General features: G+C 41.1%; 1 protein-coding gene across 3 annotated transcripts in view; it reads left to right on the top strand.

Moving 5' to 3' along the window:
• Positions 1-2,666: 2,666 nt before the first annotated feature.
• Positions 2,667-11,037, top strand: part of LOC121554970 (raftlin-2-like) — a 34,094-nt gene continuing 25,723 nt past the window's right edge. For 2 of the 3 annotated variants that reach the window (XM_041868706.2, XM_045212007.1), the window contains exon 1: positions 2,667-3,344. In XM_041868706.2, the coding sequence (XP_041724640.1) occupies positions 3,206-3,344 (139 nt within the window). In that variant the 5' untranslated portion in view covers positions 2,667-3,205. The remainder of the gene's footprint in view (positions 3,345-11,037) is intronic. The other variant, XM_045212006.1, reaches the window with a different exon arrangement.

Below are 11,037 nucleotides of genomic sequence, written 5' to 3'. Positions count from 1 at the left end.
AGCCAATTGTGTTCATATGCATATTACTCATTGTGACTAGTTCCCACACACGACGTGAGTAAGACATTTAAACGTGTTAACCCTCGCAAGGCTGCCGGCCCAGACGGCATTCCTAGCCGCGTCCTCAGAGCATGCGCAGACCAGCTAGCTGGTGTGTTTACGGACATATTCGATCTCTCCCTATCCCAGTCTGCTGTCCCCACATGCTTCAAGGTGGCCACCATTGTTCCTGTACCTAAGAATGCAAAGGTAACTGAACTAAATGACTATCGCCCCGTAGCACTCATCATGAAGTGCGTTGAGAGACTAGTCAAGGATCATATCACCTCCACCTTACCTGTCACCCTAGGCCCACTTCAATTGGCTTACTGCCCCAATAGGTCCACAGACGATGCAATCGCCATCACACTGCACACCGCCCTATCCCATCTGGACAAAAGGAATACCTATGTAAGAATGCTGTTCATTGACTATAGCTCAGCCTTCAACACCATAGTACCCTCCAAGCTCATCATTAAGCTTGAGGCCCTGGGTCTCAACCCCGCCCTGTGCAATTGGGTCCTGGACTTCCTGACGGGCCGCCCCCAGGTGGTGAAGGTAGGAAACAACATCTCCACTTTGCTGATCCTCAACAAGGGTGTGTGCTCAGCCCCCTCCTGTACTCCCTGTTCACGCATGACTGCGTAGCCATGCACGCCTCCAACTCAATCATCAAGTTTGCAGACGACACAACAGTAGTAGGCTTGATTACCAACAACGATGAGACAGCCTACAGGGAGGAGGTGAGGGCTCTCGGAGTGTGGTGTCAGGAAACGTCAACAAAACGAAGGAGATGATTGTGGACTTCAGGAAACAGCAGAGGGAGTACCCCCCTATCCACATCGACGGGACAGCAGTGGAGAAGGTGGAAAGTTTTAAGTTCCTCAGCGTACATATCACTGACAAACTGAAATGGTCCATCCACACAGACAGTGTGGTGAAGAAGGCGCAACAGTGTCTCTTCAACCTCAGGAGGCTGAAGACATTTGGCCTGTCACCTAAAACCCTCACAAACCTTTACAGATGCACAATTGAGAGCATCCTGTCGGGCTGTATCACCGCCTGGTACGGCAACTGCACCGCCCGCAACCGCAGGTCTCTCCAGAGGGTGGTGCGATCTGCACAACGTATCACCGGGGGCAAACTACCTGCACTCCAGGACACCTACAGCACCCGATGTCACAGGAAGGCCAAAAAGATAATCAAGGACAACTACCACCCGAGCCACTGCCTGTTCACTCCACTATCATCCAGAAGGCGAGTTCAGTACAGGTACATCAAAGCTGGGACCAAGAGACTGAAAAACAGCTTCTATCTCAAGGCCATCAGACTGTTAAACAGCCATCACTAGCACAGAGGCTGCTGCCTACATACAGACTTGAAAATCACTGGCCACTTTAATAAATGGAACACTAGTCACTTTAATAATGCCACTTTAATAACGTTTACATATCTTGCATTACCCATCTCATATGTATATACTGTATTCTATACTATCTATTGCATCTTAGCCTATGCTGCTCTGACAATGACATTGCTCATCCATATATTTATATATTCTTATTCCATTCCTTTACTTAGATTTGTGTGTATTAGATATTTGTTGTGGAACTGTTAGGTATTACTTGCTAGATATTGCTGCACTGTCGGAACTAGAAGCACAAGCATTTCGCTACACTCGCAATAACATCTGCTAACCATGTGTATGTGACCAATACATTTGATTTTGATTTGATGTCTAGTGATAGGGATATAACGTAATATAATTTATTAATCTAATGGAAATCCTTTTCCATTGGTAAAACAGCTTCAATTGATATGGACAATGGACAATACGCCCACCACTCTGAATAACCTCTCCCTCAGAGCTTTTCAATGGAGTCATAATGGTCCTCCAATTCATTGTTGACAAGTAGTGAAAAGCTGGATCGATAGATTGACTGTCAACTATACAGACATACCATGATCTTCCTTGAACTAGAGACAATGTCATAATGAAAATTACTGGGCAGGTGAAATAAACTATTTGGTCTATAAATCTTTGAGCAGGTGAAGTCATGCCTTGGTCACAGGTTTCATTCACATTCTTCGAACTTTAGTGATCACCAGTGGCTTTGAATCATAGCAAGGCACTCAAAATGATCTACTGGTATGGCCTCATTACATAAAACAACTTCATAGAGAACATGCAAAGGTTTTTCTCTATAGACTTATAGAGAAATAACAAAAACAGTAGCCAACAGCCCAACAGCCCTAGGCTCCACTAGGCAAAAACTGGTTGAATCAACGTGTGTATTTCAACCAAAAAATGTAATGTGATGATGTTGAATCAATGTGGAAAACTGATTGGATTTGCAAAAAGTGATCAAGGTAAGAGAGTTTCGTCTTGTTTTCAACCAACCTTTAACCTAAATCCATTGTCATAGTGACATTGTTTTGTTGATTTCATGTTGAATTTATGTTAGCCTAAATAAATAAAATAGACGTTGAACTGACGTCTGTGCCCAGTGTGCTACATCTATAGCCTACAGAAATATATTTATTTAGCAAATAAACCAAGCAGCCATTAAAATACAGCCAATCATGCTGCCCAAATCACCTCCTCGCCTTCGGTCCTCCCATTTTCTCCCTCCTGCGAGCAGCCACGCTTTTGGCTTTCCTGAATCACTCACACGTTTATTATTTGGCTTTGCTAAAATCACTCTCGTTTTTTTAAGTGGATGGTATAAATGATATCATTTGATAGGCGGAAAGAAAACTAAAAGTGGATTTGTTGCCAATAAATCGACGTTTGCAACAAAGTAGTCGCTCACGCGCGGTGGTGGAGGAGTTCTCAATTATTGTAACTTTTTCCGTGTGTTTTTCTCCAAAGAAAGAGGGAGCGAGAGCTACACGCTTTAGGCGCACGGTGCGTTGAAAAATAACTATTTACAGAAAATATTATTCTCACCATAAAATTTCATAGTTTTAATTGTTATTTGGTTGCCTATAACAGTGATTATCCGGGGACAACGCCAAACGGATTAATAGCGTCAACCCACCCGGGATGGAGCAATCCCGTTAACTTTATAGCAAGAGCAAAGCTCTGTTTGTAGGCTAATAGCGGAGCGGACTCTTCCCGTCACGGTGCCCGGTTAGTGTGAGCTGGATATCCCGTCACCGCACTATGGGCTGCGGGTTGAGGAAACTGGAAGACCCGGAGGACAGTAGCCCGGGGAAGATCTACTCCACTCTGAAGAGACCGCAAGTGGAGACCAAAACAGACACCGTTTACGAGTATGTGCTACTGGACTTCAGTTTGGAAGGTATGCATTGGGATATCGTCTCACATTCATTGATAAAACAAAATGGGCTACTTTGGATTTATTCTAAACAATATTTCTTTAGATATTGACTAGGCTACACTAACTGAATGCAAGAAAACAAAGAAAAACATGAATTACTATTTTCTTCTGAAATAACCTGGGTTACTTTAAAGTCTTGCCCCCATTTTGACAATGTATGGCTTTTAGTTTTCAAACATTGTATTACAAATTGAAGATTTGCTTTTCAAATACAAGCGTCTTTCTTTGGGCTGATCCTAATTGGAACGAACTACACGTGTGTAGCCTGATTCATGTGGCTGCTCTCTGTTCTCCTAGCAACCGCTGTAATTTTATCAACCAGAGAAATAGGTCAGGATATTTTATTTTCGCGTGCGCGCATCCATGTGGGATGAACGATACAGTACCTACTGCAGACACCTGCCACCACATTAGAATATGATAGATGATCATCTGGAACTGCCACAACAGCCTTCGTTAGACAGAATACATTTTTAGTGTAATCCCTACCACATGAGGAGCTTTGGAAACCCAGGGTGCCTGATGTTGTGCCCATGACCTATTTTGAAGGGAAATAATGATTAAGTTAGCCGACCATGTGAACAGTGGCTGGTGTCCTTTTGGATTGAGTGTTGTTGGTTTATAACGACGTGTCTGGTAGAATCGATACAATGGTGTTGAACCCAAATAATGGTGTTCAATGCCATCCCATAATACAGGGTTTCCTAAACTCGGTCCTGGACATTGCCTAAATTCATTTTTGTATATACCGAAATCCTGGTAAAGAACAAAACATGAAAACATGGCCTCATAGACTTTATTGAAATACTGTACTGCTTATTGTAAATATCAAATGATATGTCTAGTACTACACTACCAGTCAAGTTTTACAACACCAAAAATTCAAGGGTTTTTCTTAATTTTTTAAACTATTTTCTACATTGTAGAATAATAGTGAAGACATCAAAACTATGGAATAACACATATGGAATCATGTAGTAAACAAAACAGTGTTAAACAAATCAAAATATATTTTATATTTGAGATTCTTCAAATAGCCCCCCTTTGCCCTGATGACAGCATTGCACACTCTTGGCATTCTCTCAACCAGCTGCATGAGGTAGTCACCTAGAATGCATTTCAAATAACAGGTGTGCCTTCTTAAAAGTTAATTTAATGCATTTGAGCCAATCAGTTGGGTTGTGACAAAGTAGGGGGGTATTCAGAAGATAGCCCTATTTGGTAAAAGACCAAGTCCATATTATGGCCAGAACAGCTCAAATAAGCAAAGAGAAACAACAGTCCATCATTATTTTAAGACATGAAGGTCAGTCAATCCGGAAAATGTCAAAAACGTTGAAAGTTTCTTCAAGTGCAGTCGCAAAAAACATCAAGTGCTATGATGAAACTGGTTCTCATGAGGACCTGGCCTCCACATTCCCCCAACCTCAACTAAATTGAGATGGTTTGGGATGAGTCGGGCGGCAGAGTGAAGGAAAAGCAGCCAACAAGTGCTCAGCATATGTGGGAACTCCTTCAAGACTGTTGGAAAAGCATTCCAGGTGAAGCTGGTTGAGAGAATGCCAAGAGTGTGCAAAGCTGTCATCAAGGCAAAGGGTGGCTATTTGAAAAATCTCAAATATAAAATATATTTTGATTTGTTTAAAAAATTTTTTTGGTTACTACATGATTCCATATGTGTTATTTCACAGTTTTGATGTCTACAATGTGGAAAACAGTAAAAATAAAGAAAAACCCTTGAATTATAGGTGTTCTAAAACTTTTGACCGGTAGTGTACTATGTACATAATAAGACTGTGGTACTTGTTGTCAAGTTCAACCCTAAATACCTCTGGGTTTTTTCTTAAAATGATCACAAAGCATGCTTGAGTATGTTATTGAAATGAGGAGCAGTGACTGGAGAGAGAAAGAATATGTATAATAGACGTCCTGAGGGTCTGTTTTGGAGCATACATAACCCTGAAAGTGACTGAGCTCCATTCCCAAGTGAGGAGCACCTGGCCTGCAGATGTCTCCGAGGCAAAGCAGACAGCACATCACCAGAATATCTCTCTCTCTCTCTCTCTGCTATGTCAGTGGGCTTACAGAAGCTCATTGATCAATAGTAAAAAGGACTGCTGTGCCTACTGCTTTTCATGCCTTTATGTATTGCGTGTCTGGCTGTGACTCCCATGACCTCCGGTACCAGGCCAAGTGACTCCCATGACTTCCAGTACCAGGCCAAGTGACTCCCATGACTTCCAGTACCAGTGCATTCCACTGGATAGATAGACAGGCTGACTGATTACAATGTTCTCTGCTGCAGAGCCTCTGAGACAGATGTTTCAGTGTGAGGCAGAGCCAAACAGATGAATAAAGATTAGAACTAACGTCCTTAATCACCCACCTTGGATCTGTTTCATTGTTGTTCTGGGCTTTAGGCCAAACTAGTGGGATTTAGCTTTAGTATTAACATCAACACTGGACCTGCCTGATGATTGGGGATTAGTTAGAACCCACGACATGTTCCCTCTCCTCTCCCTCAGTTCTCCTTGAAATAAGGAAACATTTCTGACACACGAGTGCAAGTAAACAACATCACAGTAAAGCATGCATGCAAGCGCACAAAAACTCAAACTCAAAATCAGACGGCCCATGCTCTGACATCATAACACGCTCATCACATTCCAACAGACTGAACAAACATATCATATATTTACACACAAAACACACTCTCACTCAAAACCAACACAAACACCTTAGACTAAGATAACAGATAATAACAGCTTGAATTTGACTACGGTTTAAAACAGAAAGATCCTGGCAAGTCCAGATCACAGTGAAATCTTTAGACGAGTGGGTGGCCAGGGAAGCGGTGAAAGGGAAGCTTTTGAGCTCGCGGTGTCTCTGTCATCTCACCGTGTGTGTGGTGGGTCCCACCTGAGCTCTAGAGCAAGGACAGTGACACTTCGACCAATAGCTCCCTAGAGGAACTCAATGCCAGGCTATTCATCCAGCCTCCAGTGTCACACACACGTCCGTCTCTCTAACCTGGGCTCGCCAGCCCTTCGCTGGCTGCCCCTCCCATTCCCTGCACACCCCCACCCCACAGCCCAGTAGCAGCCCAACCCAGTAGCAGCTCAGCCCAGTAGCAGCTCGGCCCAGTAGCAGCTCAGCCCAGTAGCTTGGCCTCCTTTTAAAACTCCATTACTCCTGCCTGTGGCGGAAGCAGAGGCCAGGGGCAGCACATCAAAGTGACTAATGGCTAAAGCCTCACAAGCTGATTAGTTCAGCCCCGCAGTGCAGTCAGTGTGGTAGGAAGGAGGGAGGGATGGGGGAGAGCTGTAGCACTCAGCTGGACCCAGGACAGAGGTTGGATGGCAGCCCGTGAAGAGAGGGGCAGAGTGGGCATCACACTGTTGATCCACATGGGCTCTACTGGGCTGAGTGTGGGATGAAGGGATATGAGGAAGGGGCTGGTTGGATGGATGGATAGATATATTAGGTTGGAGGATAGATGTACATTAAGGATTTGTAGATTAAGGTGTCTGGACAGATGTATTCATTAAATACTGTAGTTGGATGGGATTGAAGGATAAATGAAAGGATTTAAGGATGAGTGGATCCACCCACCCTGGTATCCTAAAATAGTATGACTAAAGTCCAAGGTTGGTTACCTCTGACTGCTAAACTTGGATTTCCCATGAGTACCAACGTGAAGTTGGATTTGAATCCATTTGAATTCAATCACAAACAGCGTTGTCAAACTATTTTATAATTTCTATAAAATAATATTTTAATAGACATTTACATTTCTTTACCTTTTAAAATAAATTATCTAAAAACGTGTGAACTCAGATTTTTTTCATATTCACATATATTATAGCTTAGACCCTATTTTCACATAATCTGATTTTTTTTTGTTGTGCCCACCATTGGTTGAGACACAACATGCTCTTGAATACAGGGTGGGTGTCATGTCAATCATAGAAATATAATTTATAGAATGGACCTATCCTTCAGACCACTGCAATTTAGATGTTACACCATTGATATTTAAATTAAATTGACATTCTTACTTCTTATTACTACCACAAAGATGGATGCCGATCCACCCACCGTCGAATGTCAACTTAAATGGTAATATCTATTCTATTATCTATATTTCTATGATTTCAATAGATTTCGTTTGGAGGATTGACAGTATAATTTAAAACAACAGATATTCCCATTCAAGTCAACATTCTCGGATGTGTGGACCTCCAACCATCTTTGTGGTACCATTTGAAAGTTGAAATGTCAATTGTATTCCCATTTTAGTACATGTATCAGCCAAAACATGAAACCCACCCTGTATTCAGGAGCATTTTTTGTCTGAACCGATGGCGGGCACAACACAAAAAGCGAAACAATTGGAGTTTACGCCTTTTTAGATAATTGACGTTAAGGTATGTTTATTAAAAAAGTAAAATTAAACAAATGTTTGACAACCGTGTTTGTACATTTTTTTAAATGATATCAATCTCAACCGTTTGTTTTCCAGTGATGACGACATGGATGTCTCATGGTATGGTGGGGTATGCAAAATGGGTCAACTTCGAGCACCTTTATTATTATAATTATTATAATAATAATAATATGCCATTTAGCAGACGCTTTTATCCAAAGCGACTTACAGTCATGCGTGCATACATTTTTGTGTATGGGTGGTCCCGGGGATCGAACCCACTACCCTGGTATTACAAGCGCCGTGCTCTACCAACTGAGCTACAGAGGACCACCTCTTGAATGTTTTGGCATTCAGGTTTAAAAAGTCACTTTCTAAGCACTTCTACAATGGGCAAATACTGTATGTAAGGAAGGTTTCGTTCAAATCAAAAACGGTGCTGTGAAAAAGTGATTGAATTCAAATGGATTTACCCAGAAGCATATCAAATTGGGTGTCAAATTAACACTATGAGCATATCTTTGGGAACTGAAGGCATAGATACATTTTTCAACCATTTTCCATTTAAAACAATTAGGCATAAGTAAAGGCTTTGATTTCTGGATAAACAGATGGAAAGGTGGTCTTAGAAAAGATATACCAGAAAAAGTCTTAAAACGTATCAGAAATAAATAAAAACACAACAATGTTGATGTAATGGCACTTGCCAACTAATATTAACACTTCTATTTAGTTTAGGATAAATTGTTTACCTTCTGTAAGTTTAAGAAATGGTGCCCTTGTGCCTTGCAATTACGCTACCAAAAACCCACATCTTTAAACTATTTTGTGATTCTCTCTATCATGAGGATGGAGGATAATGAAAGTTCACAGAAGTAACAAGTAATGGTAGACCAACCAAATGGTTATCGTGATTTTACTGATATACATTTTCTTTATGAATTATTACGTGATTAAAACGTAGAATTACCAAAAAAACGGAATTGCTGCAACTGAATTGGCTACAATGGGAAATAATAATAGTCACAAACTACAGTTGGGTCACCTGCTACTGACCTCCCTTCCACTGGCATACTGTTATGTTCAGCTGATAACTGTTTTCTTTGTCTTTCTGTTGTCTGGTAGTCAAACCAAGAGCATTTAAACAGTTATTTCTCTCCATCTTCTTTCTTTTCTTTCTTTCTTCAGGTTGGATGAGTTAGACAAATTATTTTGCCAATTAGCTTCAGCCGGCTGTATGCGAAGGTGGCAAAATTGGTTTGACTTCGGATAGCCTCTCTCTGGGGCTAGTTGGGGACCATCAATAAATGGGACTTACCTTTTAGTTTTCTCAATAAATGCTTTCAATATTTGTATATTAATTTCAAAAATGTATAGTTAGAGGGTTTTTAAATCATTGAAATTTGGAGCTATTAGAATGTTTTACATATTGTCACATGTACATTGTGTAATTAACCGATGGTACCTAACTAGCTCCATATGGATATCCAAAGTCAACCCACATTTACCACGGGTATTACGATTGGTTCGCATGCAGCTGCACTCCGAATTGATGATTACTTGTGTGCTGCCAGCTGTGGGCATGTGGGCAGGATTGAAACAAACCTAACCTTAATTTACATTGTGATGCAGTCATGACCACAAGTCTCACAAAACAAAGTTTTGGACGAGACTGACTTTATGACCAAAATTATTCTATTTACACTTTGTAGTAAATTTTGACAGTAGAATGACTCATATCGATGCCACAGGCTGTTTTGTAAACGAGAAGTTGGTTTTTAGGGGCAGTTGCTCTTTAAGTTTGGAGGAGACTACAAGGTCAGTGGTACTCAGCCGACCTGGCTGGCGTTGTGATATGGTTCAACACTGTGAAGAATCAATTCTGCTCGGCTCAATTGAGTTTCCAGTGAACTCGAGGGACCCTGATAGGCAGAACGGTGTACTGTTTAGCTAATGTAATGATCTGCTAGCAGAGATGGATACATTAGTAGGTTAAGTGCCTTGATAATCATATTAAGATTACTCTTTCCTCTTTGCTATGAGATCGACAGTATCACACTCGCTCTCCGCTTTAATGTTTATCTCCTGTATTCCTGTAGTACAGTGCCTTCAGAAAGTATTCACACCCCTTGGTTTTTCTCCCCACATTTTGTTGTTACAGCCTGAATTTAAAATGGATTAAATTGAGTTTTTTGTCACTGACCTACACACAATACCCCATAATGTCAAAGTGGAATTATGAAGGACACCTATTGATAGATGGGTAAAAAGAAAAAAAGCAGACATTGAATATCCCTTTGAGCAAGGTGAAGTTATTAATTACACTTTGGATGGTGTATCAATACACAGGGGCAATTAAACCACTGTTTCTCTCAAATAAAAAGCCTCCCAAGATAAAATGATGATTAAAAGCATCACTTCTCCCATTCTTCTCAGTTATGACGCCAGAGTCAGACAGAACTTGCCAAGGCAAGTGATAGAGAAGAGTCAGAGAAAGAGCTTAAAAATTAGCTTGATTTAGCTTTCTTACAGATACAGGCGTCCTTCCTAACTCAGATGCCAGAGAGGAAGGAAACCACTCAGGGATTTCACCATGAGGCCAATGGTGACTTTAAAACAGTTACAGAGTTTATTGGCTGTGATGGGAGAAAACTGAGGCTGGATCAACAACATTGTAGTTACTCCACAATACTAACCTAATTGACAGAGTGAAAAGAAGGTAGCCTGTACAGAATAAAAATATTCCAAAACATGCATCCTGTTTGCAATAAGGCACTAAAGTAATACTGCAAAACATGTGGCAAAGCAATTAACTTTTTGTCCTGAATACAAAGTGTTATGTTTGGGACAAATCCAATACAACACATTACTGAGTACCACTCTCCATATTTTCAAGCATAGTGGTGGCTACATAATATGGAAGTCCAGAGAGGACATATGAATACAAAAACATTGGTACATTTAATGCTAACATCATGCTTTCAGTTTATAAGTTAGACTGTTAGCAAGCTCAAATGCCGGCATTTGAGTGGTATTTTTAATTGTCTGTATGTTTTGCCCATTGGCAATATGTTCCCATGTTATTTTGTCCAAAAAATAGGCCTTTTCCCTTACCTTGAGCTAAGCCCTCTTGGGGCATCTAAGCCCTTATGGGGCATTTAAGCCCTGAACGATGCCTGACAGGCAGCCCTGTCTCCCAGGCTGTATGCCACCACCAAGACCACAGCC

Source organism: Coregonus clupeaformis, chromosome 40, assembly GCF_020615455.1.
Source record: "Coregonus clupeaformis isolate EN_2021a chromosome 40, ASM2061545v1, whole genome shotgun sequence".
NCBI classification, from domain to species: domain Eukaryota; kingdom Metazoa; phylum Chordata; class Actinopteri; order Salmoniformes; family Salmonidae; genus Coregonus; species Coregonus clupeaformis.
Note: the sequence above shows the minus strand (reverse complement) of the source record. Positions and strands in the feature narration are given on the sequence as shown.